Source organism: Helobdella robusta, assembly GCF_000326865.2.
Source record: "Helobdella robusta unplaced genomic scaffold HELROscaffold_17, whole genome shotgun sequence".
Taxonomy (NCBI): Eukaryota; Metazoa; Annelida; class Clitellata; order Rhynchobdellida; family Glossiphoniidae; genus Helobdella; species Helobdella robusta.
The window spans coordinates 3,112,947-3,129,823 of NW_008703942.1; the positions used below are offsets into that span (position 1 = coordinate 3,112,947).

Sequence of the window (16,877 nt, forward strand, 5' to 3'; positions counted from 1 at the left end):
ATTCTTAAATTATGAAATGCTTTTTAAAATGTCTTCAGTTTCGATTCCCAGTAAGTAGTTTAAGCATTATAGTTTCAAACTCAATGTCGATCGTAACTGCATTGTTTCGTTTCTTCAGAAATTAGCTAGTTAACCAAACTGTCATTAAAGCTAATTCTGTGCATGCACGTGTGTGTTTGTGGAGTGTATGTGTAAGTATACATGGGTGTTTGTGGTGAATATGTGGGTGTGTGTGTGTGCTGTGTGTTTGTCGTGTGTGTGTTTAGTCCTGAAATGGCCATAAAACATTAATTGACCAATTAATCTTTTTTTAAAACCAGCAATAGCTATCAACAAAATCATTTCTTTACAGTAATAAAATTTTAAGTTGTTTCAGTAACAAAAATAACATTTGAAAAAATAGGCACCCAGTTAAAATATCTTTTCTTTCAAATTTAACCTTTTTGGCATAGCAAACAAATTGAATGTAATTATGTGAAAATTGTTAATAGAAATGAACGAAAAATTGTAAAAAAAACTTAACACCTAATAAGGTTTAAAAAAGATTCGTTCCGAAAAAATTTGTTGCAGAACCCCCGCCACTGTCTGGAAACTTCTACTTGCTTTCTTTTATATTTACATGCAAATCAATGAGATAGAAATTTATTTATACATTTGCATGCAAGCGAGTGTGCTTTATTCGATTATGCAAAAGCTTTTTATTTATCTCACTTCCTTCTTTTATAATTATTACCTGAATTAAAGTTTGAAAATCAATCAATCTTAATTGACTGTATTGGATTAATATATTAGTTTTCATTTGTTATTTTCACGTTGATTGTTTTATTGCGTTTGTTTGCATTGCATATCGGCAGTGCAAATTACTTTGCTGGGCCAGTTTTAAAATTTGAAAGCATCTGTAGATGTTAAGACTCTGTTTTGTACGTAATATAATGTATTTTATTTGCCATTAAACTTTTTAATTACACTCGAACTCATTTTGCCTTGGCATATTATTTTTTTTCATATGTACTAAAGTTTTATCTTACTTCATTTTCGTTTAAACAAATGAAGACAAGAATGTAAGTTAAATATAATTTGAAGGTTTGGCTTTCATCAATTAAAGAATTAACGATTTTGTTTTGACATATATCGAACTTGCCTAAAAATTTAAATTAAATTCTTAATTTTCTAAGCAGATACATATTTGACTCATTCAGTAAACTGATAACCCACATTATGTCTAACGCTTGTTCTAATATCTCATCATGCCACGGTTCCCGGTCTAACTCGCAACAAACCGTTGTTGCTAGGCATTTCTCTGCGAGGGATCAATCGTCGTTTGTTCTCCTTGTCTTTCATGTTTTTTGGCCTTCCTGTTTTACTGCCTAATCAATGATGTTGTTTGTTGTATGTTTAAATCGTCATCATAGTCTTAGTTTTTTGATGGTACTGCTTGGTTGAATTAAACACTTATTTGCAGACTTTGAATTTCAAAATTGTTCAAAATTTTATTTGATTCATAATAGAAATGTTTTCACTGAGGTCAAACAAAATCTAGAGCTGTAACAAATTATAATTTCCATGTAAATGGAACGTGCCAAACATTGCGAGATATGGTATTTTTACCGTTTGAGTTAACTAGCCAACCAAAATGACCACTGAACAACGTGTATGGAAAAATGAAATGTCGCAAACTAACATTGGGTTATTCCTTCCTAATTCTTAATTGAAAGTGTTTAATGCCACTTAGAGTATGTGGGCTTTCATTTCACTGGTCAGCCAAATGAAATTAGATAAGTTATATTTAACAAAATTTTCACAAATATAAGGAAAGATCACGAATCCTAACGCATATACAACAATCTTGACATTATATCTTGCTTCTTTTGTTTATAACTGAACGTACATGAATTGTTCTTTCTATGACGTTGAGTTTCAATAAAAATATTAATAAAAATAAAAAATAAACATTAACAATGTAACTTAAAAAAATCAGTAAAAAGACCAAATGCTTGGCTGAGAACTTGGGACATGTTTATTACAGAAAAAATTATAAGTAACTGGTATAAACCTAACCGTATTCACAATCAATGTCATCAATTGGTAGCACCAATTTAGCAGAAGTACCTATATATATATATAATAACAACTAATTTAAAATTTTATAATTCATTTTAATTTTCAATCTAATACAATCAGGACAGAACACCACTATCATGGATTCGTGTGAAAAATTGTTTGTCGGAGGATACGGCAGTTATGAAACGGAGCACAAATTGTTGAACAGCATGTACGATGACTCCGTTATGCGTTCCTGCATTCTGAACATCAAAACGAATTTCGTCAATCCTGACAACCCGAACGTTGAGTCAGATTTAACTTTTGTCGTAGGAAAAACTGGCGCGAAGAGATTAGAGTTCAATGTCCATAAATCTGTTCTTTCACAGGCTAGTGTAGTGTTCAAAATTATGCTGGACGGCGCTTTTTCAAAGAAGAAGGAAGTAAAAAAAGTTACAATTGAAGACGTCGAACCGCCTTCATTCAGCAATTTTCTAACGTAGCTATACTTTTATAAATTGTAAAACTATATTTTAAGCTTTATTAATATTATCGTTTTACAAAATCTATTAAAACGAAAAATTGAACTATAACATTCGGCAAGCCAAACTTACGTTAACATTTTTCAGATTTGTATATCATGAAGAATTAACACTGAACGAAGATAATATACTGGATCTGGTGCATCTCAGTCACAAATACATGATGAAAGATTTGTTCGATATGTGTTTCGAATTTTTAGTACAATACGTTTCACCGGAGAACTTTCTTCCCATCTTCGAAATTGTTCTCTTCTACAATGATGTCGATACCAAAGATATATTGTTAATGTATTTCCGAGTGAACGCTTCCGAAATATTAAATCATTCTTCTATAAAATTTGCGCCAAAACATATTTTAATATATCTGTTGCAGACAGAAGCTGTTAACGTGAAAGAAACAGAATTTCTCAAGGCTTGTGTGAAGTGGGCGAAGCACAAATTGAGCATGAAGAAAATCGAGTTTGATATGACAAAAGACATTTACAATGAAATGTGCGGAGAAAGCGAAGCAAATTGCTGTTACATTTTTAACATGAAAATAAGAGATATCCTGGGCGATGAAATTGTCAGAAATATTAGATTCCCGACAATGACGAAGCAAGAATTTCATGAAGCAATAAAACTCGCTCCAGTACTTACCCAGTCCGAAATAAATCACATCAACCGAGCGATTGCGCTCGGAAAGTTAGATGAAGATCTTTCATTTTCCATGAAACCTCGTCAAACATTAAAAGAGACATGCGTAGATAGATTTGACACGATGAAAGTAAGTGGTGAACAGGTTCTGGGCCTCGATTTCTTATATTTCAGCACAAAAGCTAAAATTTTTATGACCGGGGTTGGCGTCGTGAAGAAGAAAACTTCGTCAGCTGTAAACGTTATAATATCGAGACTAGGGTCCGATTACGAAAACAACAAGCTGATCGGGATGGGTACTTATCCGTTCAAGAAAGAAGTTTACTCACCTATGAAGGCAGTTTTCAAAAGGTGCCTTCTCTTGGAACCAAATCAGATATACGTGGTAAAACTGGCTTTCGTCAATGAAGACTCGAATTCGAAAGCTAAATATAATCTTATAGAAATGGATACAGCAGACGACAAAAATTGCCAACCACACAAAAGAATTGTTCCGAGCAGAACGGAAAATCTTCTTGTTTTTCATCAACCATATTTGGATTTTGTATTCTACAACGTGCCTCAGATTTATTACGTGCATTTGTAACAAATTACATGCTGTTGAAGAATGAAAGAAAAAATTTTCTGTCAAGAGTAAAGTATAAAAGCCCAATTATCTAGACTGCCAGTAAAGCGTCTTATTATCTAGTGAACGATAGCGTAGAAACTAAGTAATTTGATTGCTCAAATTATTGTTATACAACTTGGTTAACAGTGTAATTGGATATGCAATAAATAGATGATTTGTGAATGTACGTAAAATCTGTCCTTGATATACAGATTACAAAATATTGTAAAGAAATACAAAACATAATACATTTTGAAACCGGTAAAGTGATGGCTAATAAACAATAAACATTAGTAAATGCGTTGACAATTAAAACTAATAAGTAAAATTAACAAAAGCTGACATGCAAATTATGAATAACAAGGAATTGCAAAAGATCACTATATTTTAGAAAGAGTTATAAAATAACAAAAAATTGGCCGATGGATCAAACATTATATTATACTTTACTATAGCCCCAAAAATAAGTGGGCTTCTCGTCAACATTTCTGGCTCTTGTAACAAATGAGGTGAAAGATGATACACAATTGCCTATGAAATAATTGGACCTAACAAGAATGGCCCAGTCAACTAAGGGTAGCCAGGGATCTGCATGGAAAACGTCAACCTGGCATGAAGGTAATATAAATGGAGAATAAATATAAAAGTGATAAATTATGAATCTAATGAAAATCTAACGTTTTTATTGCTCAAATGCTCTTTCAACTCTTTCAGAAGCGGGTACTTGTCTGTAGCAACAAATACCACCTTTATTCTTTGGGTAATAACTAAATTCTTAGTTAACCTGTCAGATAAATTGTAATAAGAGAAAATTTTTAAATAAATGTGAAATAAGGAATGTACGTGTGTTTGTTGGTGTGTGTATGTTAGTGGTGTGGTGAAGATACCTGAGAACTTCAGCAGTAGATGGAAGGCACATATTTTTGGTGATGAGGTCGTTGGTGCCCTGTAGACATTGAGGTGAGGCCATGTAGCTGGCTGTTCCTACTGCCCCCTGGCAGGCATTTTCCTACCCAGCAATTTGTCATTTACAACTAATTTATTTATCTTTCTTTGTTAATTATTGATTTGATTATATTTTTAATTATTTCAAAATAAAAATGTGTGTTGACTTATTAATTAATTAAGTGCTTATTACAAATATTTGAAATGAAGCCGTCACGTTAGCAAATAAAAACTGATAACAGATAAATTCTTGCTATGGAATATTCAAAATATTCTAACAGTAGGGATATAAAGCCAATTTATTAATTACATAAAGTAAGCTCTCATTAATGTTAGTATAATGTATCGGGTTATTAAAACTTTCTAACTACATTTTGGTCACAACTCACAACCAACTGATGAATGACTGATATGTATGCATGATACATATGATGTACTGGTCAAGTAATTTTGTAATGTTACACTGGAATGTTATAAAACATTGCAAACACAAGATAATCACTAATTTAAAAAAAAAACAATAGAAACAAATGTCCCACATTGCTAAAAATAAAAGCAAAATGAATGATGGAACAGAAAAATTTCACAAATAAGGAAACCCAGTCTGGTCCATTCCTGAGGTGGAGTCCAATGAATGGCCTTTGAGGAAAGTGTTTGTTGATGTAATCATCTGCCTCCTTCTTCAACTGATCGGAGAAGATGAGATATTTCTGCAGGTGCCAGTGGGATGGGTCCATTGGAAAGGTTGCTGGCGCCCCCTTCATTGAGATCACTGGATACTGAGCAGCAGGAAACCTGATTTGTGATGGCATGTAAAATCATGTTTGAAAAAAATCACGTACAAAAAAACTAAAACAGATGAAATATAACACCCCCAACAACTATGTTATAAATATATTTTTCAAATTGAGCTACTCACTCAGCTGCCCATCTGTCGAATTCATTGGAGTAAGTCATCTGATACTTGACATCTTTGACAAAATTTACACCCAGCCCATCCCAGAATGGTCCAAATGGATTACCTAAATTACACATTATAATTTTATGATCATAATTTAATTTGAAACCCAGTCAATAATTATGAAAATAATTTTTGGTTTAGTTCATAACTAGGAAAATAATTATTAATTTAGCTAAAAAATTCAACCTTCTTTCATTTTGCAGTCTTCATTATTATTCTTATTGCCATAACAAAACCCAAATCTCTTATTGGCAGGCCAGTAATCATCAGCATAATGTTCCATAAACTCCTCTGCAAGAATAACTCTATGGTACTTTGTAAGTGGTTCTATTTGGAACCATTCATTAAAAGGTATATTCTTCTGTTTGTGAAAAAATTATTAATCTAAAATAGAGAGTCAAAAAAAAATTTTTAAATAAAATTTTTATATTAGCAGATGCTTTAATAAAATGTTAAATAAAATTATTGTAGAATTGTTAATTTATTTGAAGTTAATTAAAAAGTAATTAATTCAAATAAAAAAAATAAGTGATACTTATGAGAGTTATAAATAGTATAAAACATTTCATTGTCATAATACCGACATTGTTACCAACATAAGTTCTGAAAGAAGGCAGTATTAGAGTCCTGTTAATCGACTTTGCAAAGGCTAGCCCACCCAAAAAATGCTCTACCTGGTTTCCCACACGACCTGGTGATTGAATTAGACATTTTTAATTTTATATGAAGACTTTTTTTCATAAAAATAATTATATAATATCTTTTTTGGCAATAAAAATAAAACCTATTGTCTGTCCAAATCAGAATTACATTTTCATTGTGGAAAGACCAAAAATAATATAGAAATGCATTATAATATAATGATTATATATTCAATATTGTATATGACATACAATATGTATATGAATATTTTTAATGAATTCAAATTTAATGAAGCTGTCGGCGAACAAACAAATGAATAAACATAACCATGTACGGACCCATGCACAAGCAGAAGAGAAGATAGCCATTCGGGTCTTTTTCATGTCTTCTTCTCTCAGCATCCAGACCCACACCGGCGGCCCCAACGCTACCCACTTCTTCGGCATTTTCTTTTGTTTGATGTTCGTTTTCAGAAGAATTATTCAGTTCAACATTTGCAAAAGCAACAACTGCCAACAGAATTGTAAATTTTGTTGAATGAATCATTTTTCGTCACTCGCGCAAACAGAAACTCACTATGTATAGAAAAATAAAGGTAGACAAAAAAAAAATGAAACAACTAATTTCCCTCACAACGACGAAAAGAAAACTTAAGTAAGGAACAATTTTCTCCGTGTAACTTTTCTTCAATTTCTTGCATGTCAATGAACTTCCAACAGGAAATGGCGGTTGATTAATTACGTTCAAATTTAATATTTTATTAAAGACGCAAGGTTTCTGTTTGAGTGAAAATAAGACGAAATGTCCTACGCAGGACATTTTTGGAATGTCTTTCCAGACGAAAGGAAGTATTGTAAAAAATCACCCGAATGTCGGTTAACAAAAAATCAAATTAGAGTTAGTCAGTGATGGTCGCTGGACTTGTATTGCCTGCATCCTTCAGCCAATATCTTAAAAATATTCCAAAGAAACATAACTGCTGTCATCATCATCATCCATCATTATTATCAGGATCATCTCAAATGAGCAATCCAGCCCTTTCAATGTCTCCGCACTCATCATCATCACTCCACATACTCCCCATGTAAGAGTATTGTATAATACAGAACGCAAGCCAATAGGCGAACATGCATGCACTCCCTTCATTTACAGTTGAGAAGTGCATGTTTGGTTTCCCCAAGGGGAAAATCCAAAATTCAAGTCACGTGTTTACTTGGGTGTTGCAAGCTCGTGTGTCGACCACAAACAAGTTGACGTTTGCTGCTGTCGTCGTTGCGGTTGCGATTGCAGTTGCAGTAACATTGGCATTGTTGGTGACATTAGTCAAACCAAAAGTTTTCACCATATATCATTCACAATTACATGCAGTGTATCAGATGTGGACAACTAATTATTTATGCATTTAAACATGTACACGTCTCAAGACAGCGTCAAACGTTAATTGGAGAGAGAGGTCATCCATTCAGCAACACAAACATTCCATTTAATGCACTCTACACCACACATTTTTCAGACGAGTACCTATTTATGTTATAGAAACATGGGCACGACAGAGGTACGAGCTGCCCATTCAAAGAGACACGAATGCACGTCGAGATAAACGCAAACAAACAACTAACCAAACAAACACACACAGACACAGACAGACAAAAAGACAAACAACAGAACTTACAAACGCGCATAAAATGTATACATAGGAGCAAGCATTCAATCAACATGCACAATCAAAAAGGCTTATAAGATGCTTGGTTAGATATCGCTTGCTCGCCTTCCTGCATCCTAATTTTCCCTTCGTCACCACAAAAAAAAAACTTGGATTGACCAAAAATATATTTTGTAACGTTTTACATTCGCAATCAATTAATCAAAATTGCGTCGTTCGCCTCAAATGAATTGTTATTTTCATGTTTTATTGAACGTTTCTTCATTCGCTCATCTAACGAGGTTGGTCTGTTCATTTTATTATTTCAAGTTTCATCACAAAAATCATCCTCATGTTGTAAACATACCATTGGTTTGTTTCCATTGAATAATAATGACGTACGAATGCATACTTTTAACTAACAAAATGGTACTGTGAATATCTGTGTAAAACTTTTATTTGTAATTAAATTTGCCAGAATATCTATCAATATTATTTGCTGTAAATCTCATGAAAACTAGTTTTTAAAAAAATAGATTGACGATGAATTTAGATCAATATGTATTTAAAAGTTAGTTGCAGTTGGAACTATATACTTAAAAAGAATCAATTGTTACTAAGTTAATTGGAAGCTATTATGATTCTACATATACAATATTAGGTTGTTTAATTTGTAATTATATCAATAGTTATTAATAACCATTTAAAACTAAATATCTTACGGAGCTTAACACTAAATCATTTTAAGGAATTTCATTATTCGTATCGACACTGTTATTATCTATTAACATAATATTTGTGGTTACTGATTTAGTATTGAGGTTCAGAACAAAGTTATTGTAGAAATAAATAAATTAATAAATCAATTAATTCATTCATTCATTTTTTTCATTACTACCATCCTGGCACGTTTGTAACTAGCTCAACAACACCGCATTCACTTATTATAACTAAATAAATATAATACAACAGATACATAATTTACACCCACCACACACACATACACACACACACGCACGCACATACACGCCAACACACAAACATATAAAATTTGGTTTTCTTTCCACGAGAGCATTTGATTGATGTTGTCGCCCATAAAAATCATCCATGCCTGATATCATTAATATCCTCAATCTACCATCCCACTCATTAGCCACAGCCACAGCTGAACCACAACCAGCCACCATTACGACGGCTACCACATCGAGCTTCTAATTCTACTCACAATTTCTTACTGTAGATATTTTGAATTTTTTAACTTGTGAAACGTGGCGTGACCTCGAATTCATATGGACTATTTTATTTCATGATATAGTTAAACTAAGAGATTTGTACAGGAGTAATGCGATTTGCATCATGAAATTCAAAAATATTATTTTGTGTTTATACAGGCTTTTTTGGCATATACACACACACACACATACCCACACGCACTTCTTTTACACATTCACACACCACTCACACACGCACCACTCACACACACACACCACACACACACACACACACACACACATTCACTACATACACACAACCTATTCACACCACATACAAATACAACGATTACTTCACATAAATTGTAAAAGTAATTGAGTCTATGGATGTCGGCGAATGAATGAATTATAAGGCAATACTTACTTATTGATGTTTTAATAGGCATTACAGGAATGTTTCTGAAAATTTTCGTCCGTGCCAAAAATTTTCAGATGACTTTAATAGATGTAGTTACTTTACTGTATTTTTATAATTGTAATTATTTATTGTATTTATTATTTATTATTATTATTATTGAATTTTTATTGTATTAGTTGTTGTAGAATATTTTTGAATATTCAGTTAAATTAACATCGTTGCATAATTTGGAATTAACTAATTTAAGTGACTTAACTAAAAAGTTTAATAAAGCAAGTTTATTTTTTAAAGCAGTTCAATACAAAAATGTACAAACCTCTCTTACAATGGTTAGAGATTGTTAGAGAGCCTGTCTGGCTGACTTTGATGGATACAAATGAGTATCACTGTATGATAGTGCCATACATAAATCTTTTTCGTAACTTGTGCAATCAATGCTGGTTGGATTTGTGTCAACGTTGAAATTTATTCAGCTTGTATTCATCGTATATGGCATGGCAATTCAACCGCTCATTTGTGGGTTTGATTGTTTTGGAAGATATACCTAATTCGCATATTTTGTATAAATCACAATAGTTTATACCATAGAAAGCTGATAGATTTTACATTTTTAAAATGAAGAACAAGGAGAAGAAAACCACAAAGATGAAGATTACAACACCAGCTAAAAAATTCTAGTAAAGAAAATTGAAAAGACCAACTTTAAATTGATTAATGCCAACAATTCGGTAGAATTCATACAATAATGTATATCATTATTATCGCTAATATTTCTCTCTCTCTCATTCTCTTTCTCTCTCTCTCTCTCTCTCTCTCTCTCTCTCTCTATATATATATATATATATATATATAGCGCACATGCACGTGAATATATGTAGTATGTAATAAAGTGACGACGTTCTTCTTACATCGTGCAGCCTTCAGACCAGCAGCTCGAGATGTTCGTTCGTTCGTTCGTTCATTTGAGCGGCATCACAGGTGTCAATAACAATTTGTCCATTCAGTTTTGTCTCATCCTTCTTCTTCTCCAGTGACGTCAGTTGAAATGTCATCTATTTTCATTTACTGCCTCTTTATTTGTTTTATGTCGTAGTGCGGTTGTTTCTGCTGCTGTTTTTTATTCTATCTTTCATTCATTTGTTATTCTTTTATTCGTTCGTTAGATTGCAGTGTCGTTCCATCCCTCATTCAATTGTCTCACTCTCTTTTTTCAGGTCCGATGATTGAGTTGTTATAATATCATGCTTCTGTGTGCTGTGCATATCCCTCCACATGGTACGCAACACCTCATCAGGCGCTACGCTGGGCGTGTTCGAGTCTGCGGTGTGGTAGGCATATTAGATTGCTCGCTATGGAGTACGTGACGCGATCAATCACTTGCTCCAATACGTTTTGTGTTGCATTTACGTACGTTGGGTGGAGATATTGTATGAGCCATGTATAAGAAGTGAGGTGTTGAATGTTTGTTTTTGTAGGATGTTTGTTTTCATGTACCTTCTATACATACAAGCGTGTGTGAGTGTGTGAGTGTGTGTGTGTGTGCGTGTGTGTGTAGATATGTTTGTACATTCGTATCATGGCAGTGTTGTACATTTCCGCGCCGTTGCATCGGCCGCTCATATTGAGCATGACAAATGGATATGAAATAATGGCAATGGAGATGGCTTATTTTGCATTCCAACTTCTTTTTTCACTCACTCATTCACTCTCTAACTCATCCACTCACTCACTCACTCACCCACTAACTCACTCACTCACTCACTCACTCACTCACTCACTCACTCACTCACTCACTCACTCACTCACTCACTCACTCACTCACTCACTCACTCACTCACTCACTCACTCACTCACTCACTCACTCACTCACTCACTCAATCACTCACTCAATCACGCACTCACTTTCTCACTCTAAAAATACGTGGATGGCGCTCTTATCAAAGAATCATCATCATCTTCTTCTTCATCATCATCATCAACATCAGCATCATCATTATCATCATCTTCATCATCATCATCGTTATCATCATCATCGTCTTCAACATCATCATTACCATCATCATCGTCATCATCGTCATCATCATCGTCATCGTTATCATCATCATCATCGTCGTCGTCATCACTACATCATCCATGCTTCCACGTTCTTTATTGAGTTACTTAGTCCTTTCATGCCAATATGGTTTACTTGAAAGAGAAAGAATTAGTAACGTTGCTACTACTACAACTACAAAATTTGTTGTTGTTCCACTGTTACTACCACTGGTTAATAAGATTTTTACCGGGTGGGCTTCTATGTGTTGCCATGGTTCCGTGCTTGCATGTACGTGTGATTTGGACACTTTTAATGATGCACCAAAAAAAGAATTAATACTAACATTGATATTATTACTAATTACTTAATAAAAAATAACACCACCATCATTACTAACAACTAGCTTTATCTTTGATGCCAATAGTAACAGTATTAATACAACAGAGTAATAATATTTTAACTATTCTCGAATGTTCTGTTGATTTTTCGCTGTATAATTACTAACATTAATGCAGTACTGGTACATTACGCATTTACTTATTAACACACCGATAAATGTAATTACATCTTCAATGCTGCTGTTTCCATAGCGAGACATTTTTTTTATTGCCGCTATTTTTTTCAGCATCCTGACGTCTGCCACACCGGATGTGAAGCTTTGAAGCGCGTCACGCGGCGTATCCACGTAGACGTTACATCTATGTCGCTACTGCTGCTGCTGCTGCTGGTGATGATGAAGATGGTATTGATGATGATGATGATCATCATCATCGTTGCCATCATCACCAACGTCATCATCGTCATCATCACAATGTACATAAACAACGCCCATGAGGTGTTTTCATTAGCTTCTTCATTAGAAGCCATTTGTTGGCGATAAAAGGGAAGATATATAATCATCATGATGATATTGATGGTGATGATGAAGATGGTGATGATGATAATGAAAATGTTTACAACAATACAGATGAATATTAATAGCACAAAAAGTAATGATGATAAGTTGTTAGATAGATAGATTGATAGATAGATGAAATGATGAATAGATGGATAGAATATGGACGGATGGATAGATAGATGGATAGATAGAGGATGGATAAATGAATGGATAGACAGACAAAAGCGTATGAAAACACGCTCACACGTAAATACATCCACATGCATGCGCCTTCAATTTCATTAACTTTAAAGTTTTTCTGAAAAAAAAGAAAATTCATGTGACGTCAAACAGAGGCACTCAATAAATCTACCTTTATAGCAAACTACACGAATCAAACAGTACTTACTATACTACTACACGTACGAGGCACATTGGTACTTAAACTGGATACTGCTACACACAGTGCAAAAGTGGTGGATTTGCAATAAATGAAGAAATGAAATGATAGTTGGAGATGAAATTTGAAAATGACTACGAGTGCATATGTGAATGATAGATGAATGAATGATGAATGATTGATGAATGATTGATGAATGATTAATGAATGATTGATGAATGATTGATGAATGATTGATAAATGATTGATGAACGATTGATGAATGGTTGATGAATGATTGATGAATGATTGATAAATGATTGATGAACGATTGATGAATGGTTGATGAATGATTGATGAATGATTGATAAATGATTAATGAATGATTGATGAATGATTGATGAATGATTGATAAATGATTGATGAACGATTGATGAATGGTTGATGAATGATTGATGAATGATTGATAAATGATTAATGAATGATTGATGAATGATTGATGAATGATTAATGAATGATTGATGAATGATTAATGAATTCAGGGTGAACAACTGCATGATTGATGGAGAAATAATGCACGAATGAACAAATAAGAGAACGAATAAACAGATAAATTTAGAAAAAAAACAAACAAAAAATTGAAGAAAAAACTTTTTAAAATCGGACGAACAACAACAAACAAACAAACTGCAACCGCAATTTTAAGTCCCGCAGATTAGATTCTATCTCGTCTAATCATCTCATTTCAATCTCGCTATCACAATGATGATGATCATCATTGTTATCTTTTGTTATCACATTTAATTATCATCATCATCTTTACCATCATGTCGTCGTCATCGTTTTCATCATCTTCTACTCATCCCTTTGCCTTCTTTCCATCATAATAACCGTTAAAACCAACAAAGTTTCATTGTTATTATTTTCGATATAATTATTCATATTTATTATTATCATATTATATTTTTTTATTTTGATGACAGGAAAAAGTACTAAGAAAAGGAAATAAATGAAAAAACAACAAAAAACTTGAATAGAATAAGTCTCGGAATAAATACAGAAAATGCATTAAATCGTCTTCTTAACCTGAGAGCACAGAATGTATAATTCGCCATTGTTAAAAATAAAATACGTGGATGGTGCTCCTACCAAAGTATCATCATCATCTTCTTCATCATCATCATCATCGTCAACATCAGCATCATCATTATCATCATCTTTGGCATCCTCAGCAGCAGCAGCATCGTGGCAATCACATTAAGCAGCAGAAAGGCGGTCGAAAAATTGCCCAAAAATTTTGTTTTTATGAATATTTTAAAATTTTGTTCTTATATTTTAAAATGTTGTAGAATTTTATAAAAGTTTACAATCTTTCTATTGAGGATGTCACAATTCATTTCTGGATTTCTATGGAACTTCATGGATAGTATTTTCAACGTTCATCGTAGGAAGGTGAACACTTTGCAGAGAACATTTCAATTCCGAAGAATCTATCAACTTCGGAAAGTATTCGAGATTGTCAAACTTAAAAATGATTGATTGATTGGTCATCTTAGCATGGTAACTAGAATTTATTTCCTGATGCAAATCTGCGTAAGTTTCGTCAGCAAACACGGTCCTTGCTGAATTTTCAGAATTATAAGCCATCCAATCATTCACTTAAATATTGTAGCATCGGCCATGATTGAGTGAATTCTTGCATGTTCAGAATGCAAATATCTATAAACATGAATATCAACGAATATATTTTTTATTATATTTTTTTTAGCAATTTTTGATATTTTAAAGATAAATTGTGTTAATTTCATAGCATTGCATTTAGAATATCATAACGAAATTTTGCTACAACATCATTTTGGAGGGCACGGCAAATCTTTAAATCTTTCACAACTTGAGATTGTATTTCAATCCTACTCATGTTATTTTCATCCATGTTGTATCTGTAGATGTTATCTTAAAAAATTATTTTTAATAATGAATACTAATAGTATTCTACTACACATCAGTCTATACAACATGTATACAACCACAACACCACTACCTGTATATTTAGTGCTTTTTTTTACAACCCAAACTGCAACTAGTTTAACAATACAGATTTTTATTAATATTTTCTCTGCTGTCATTTCTACCGCTACTACTACTGCTACTACTACTTCTACTACTACTACTACTAATAAAAGTATTGGTAGTAGTGGTACTAGTATTAGTGGAAATACATCATTGCAGCTACAATCGTCACCACAGTCACTACTTTTTTATTTTTGACAGCACTGCCAACATGTGCAAATTGAATCAGGACACCATCTCTTGGCTTTATTGTAAAGGACATTGTGTAATATTGGAAAATGCGTGATATAGGAAAATGAACATGTACGTTGTACGCAAGTAAAAACTATAATATGGAATATAGACACAAACACAAAGACCAGTTTTAAACATCAGTATGAACATTAGACATCACAATTTTTTCATTTTTTAAGAAACACACATCAATGTGTTTACGTATATATAAATATCTGAATAATAAAATGGTTTAGCGCAATTACGTGTATAATAAATTGATTTTAAATTTGATTCGATTTACTGAAATATATATTTATATATTTTTATTTAAATATCATTACTCATGTTAATAGGCTTGAATACAGAAAGAAAAATGGTTGTAATGAAAGAGAAATAAAAAAGAGAGGATGAATGAGAGAGTAAAAAAAAGGAAGAGATAAAGAAGTAAAGAACAAAAGAGAGAAAGAAAAAGAGGGAGAGAGAGAGAGAGAGAGAGAGAAAGAAACAAAAAAAAATAAAGTGTTCTTGTTCTCTAAAAATAGACCATGCAATAATGAAACTGCCTAAGTAGGATAATGAATTCAATTACGTTCGTTGAAACTGTTACTATGCCGTGACCACCATCATCATCACTACCATCATCACCATCACCACCATCCCCATCATCATCATCATCACCATCATCACTATCCCCATCACCATCATCATCAACTTTTTACCAACGACACTTTAAGACAAAAAAATGTTGAAAGAACCTCATCTAGGTAGACACAAAAATATTATTTAGTGCATTGATTTATCATTTAAGAAAAGTGAATTATGTTTAAATGACAGACTCACATTTAAAAACATTTTTTTCACATCTTCGATTCCTCCATTAGCAAATAAATTTTTAATTAATTAACTTTAAATTAATTAATTAATTAGTTAACAATTTCTCTATAGAATACAGACGCGTCATGCTGTCGGCATACAATTACAAAGGCCAAAATATACAATAGGGCCAGACTAGGTACAAGCTTGTGAAAATTTACTGACATCTTCAGCTACATGTAAAATTTAATGGGAAAGACAAAAATTGTATTCAATCGACACATTGAATTTCGACTTCACATAAATTCCTATTAATTTTACACCAAAATATGGTGATAATTATGATGATGGTGAAGATTTAATTAGTTTAATTACATTTTTTATTAGATTTATTTTTCAAAAATAATATTTGTAATATTCCTAGCTACATGAATTCAAATATTCAACTGTTTTCAATTCGACATGCAGCTCTGATGGGTGCTCAACCACGCTCGTCTGGATACCTTGTTAACAAACGCGAGAACTTGTTAACAACAACATCGTAGCATCGTAACAATCACTGCAACATCGTAACAACAACAACAATAACAACAACAATAGATAAGCATTTATTGTTAGGCTGACTCTCACTTTTTTGTGAATAAAATGGATTAAAAAAAACAACAACAACAACTACAAAACAACAACAACAACAACAAACAGCAACAATAATAACAACAACAGCAGCAGCAACAACAACAATAACAACAACAAAACAAATACCTACCACCTACATAATAACAAGGCGACATTAAACTACTACTAACAATCAAGAATAACAACAACAACAAATTCATAAACAAT

General features: G+C 32.7%; 2 protein-coding genes across 2 annotated transcripts; one reads left to right on the forward strand and one right to left on the reverse strand.

Moving 5' to 3' along the window:
* Window positions 1–2,198: 2,198 nt before the first annotated feature.
* On the forward strand, window positions 2,199–3,804 carry HELRODRAFT_170339 (hypothetical protein; the record flags this gene model as incomplete). The annotated part of the gene is made up of 2 exons (XM_009016149.1): window positions 2,199–2,539; window positions 2,670–3,804. The coding sequence occupies 2 exons, from the start codon at window positions 2,199–2,201 to the stop codon at window positions 3,802–3,804; spliced, it is 1,476 nt and encodes a 491-aa protein (XP_009014397.1).
* Window positions 3,805–4,264: 460 nt separating this feature from the next.
* Window positions 4,265–6,919, reverse strand: HELRODRAFT_170340 (hypothetical protein; the record flags this gene model as incomplete). The annotated part of the gene is made up of 8 exons (XM_009016150.1): window positions 4,265–4,432; window positions 4,504–4,609; window positions 4,713–4,834; window positions 5,370–5,565; window positions 5,690–5,792; window positions 5,918–6,092; window positions 6,316–6,422; window positions 6,712–6,919. The coding sequence occupies 8 exons, from the start codon at window positions 6,917–6,919 to the stop codon at window positions 4,265–4,267; spliced, it is 1,185 nt and encodes a 394-aa protein (XP_009014398.1).
* Between the last annotated feature and the right edge of the window lie 9,958 nt (window positions 6,920–16,877).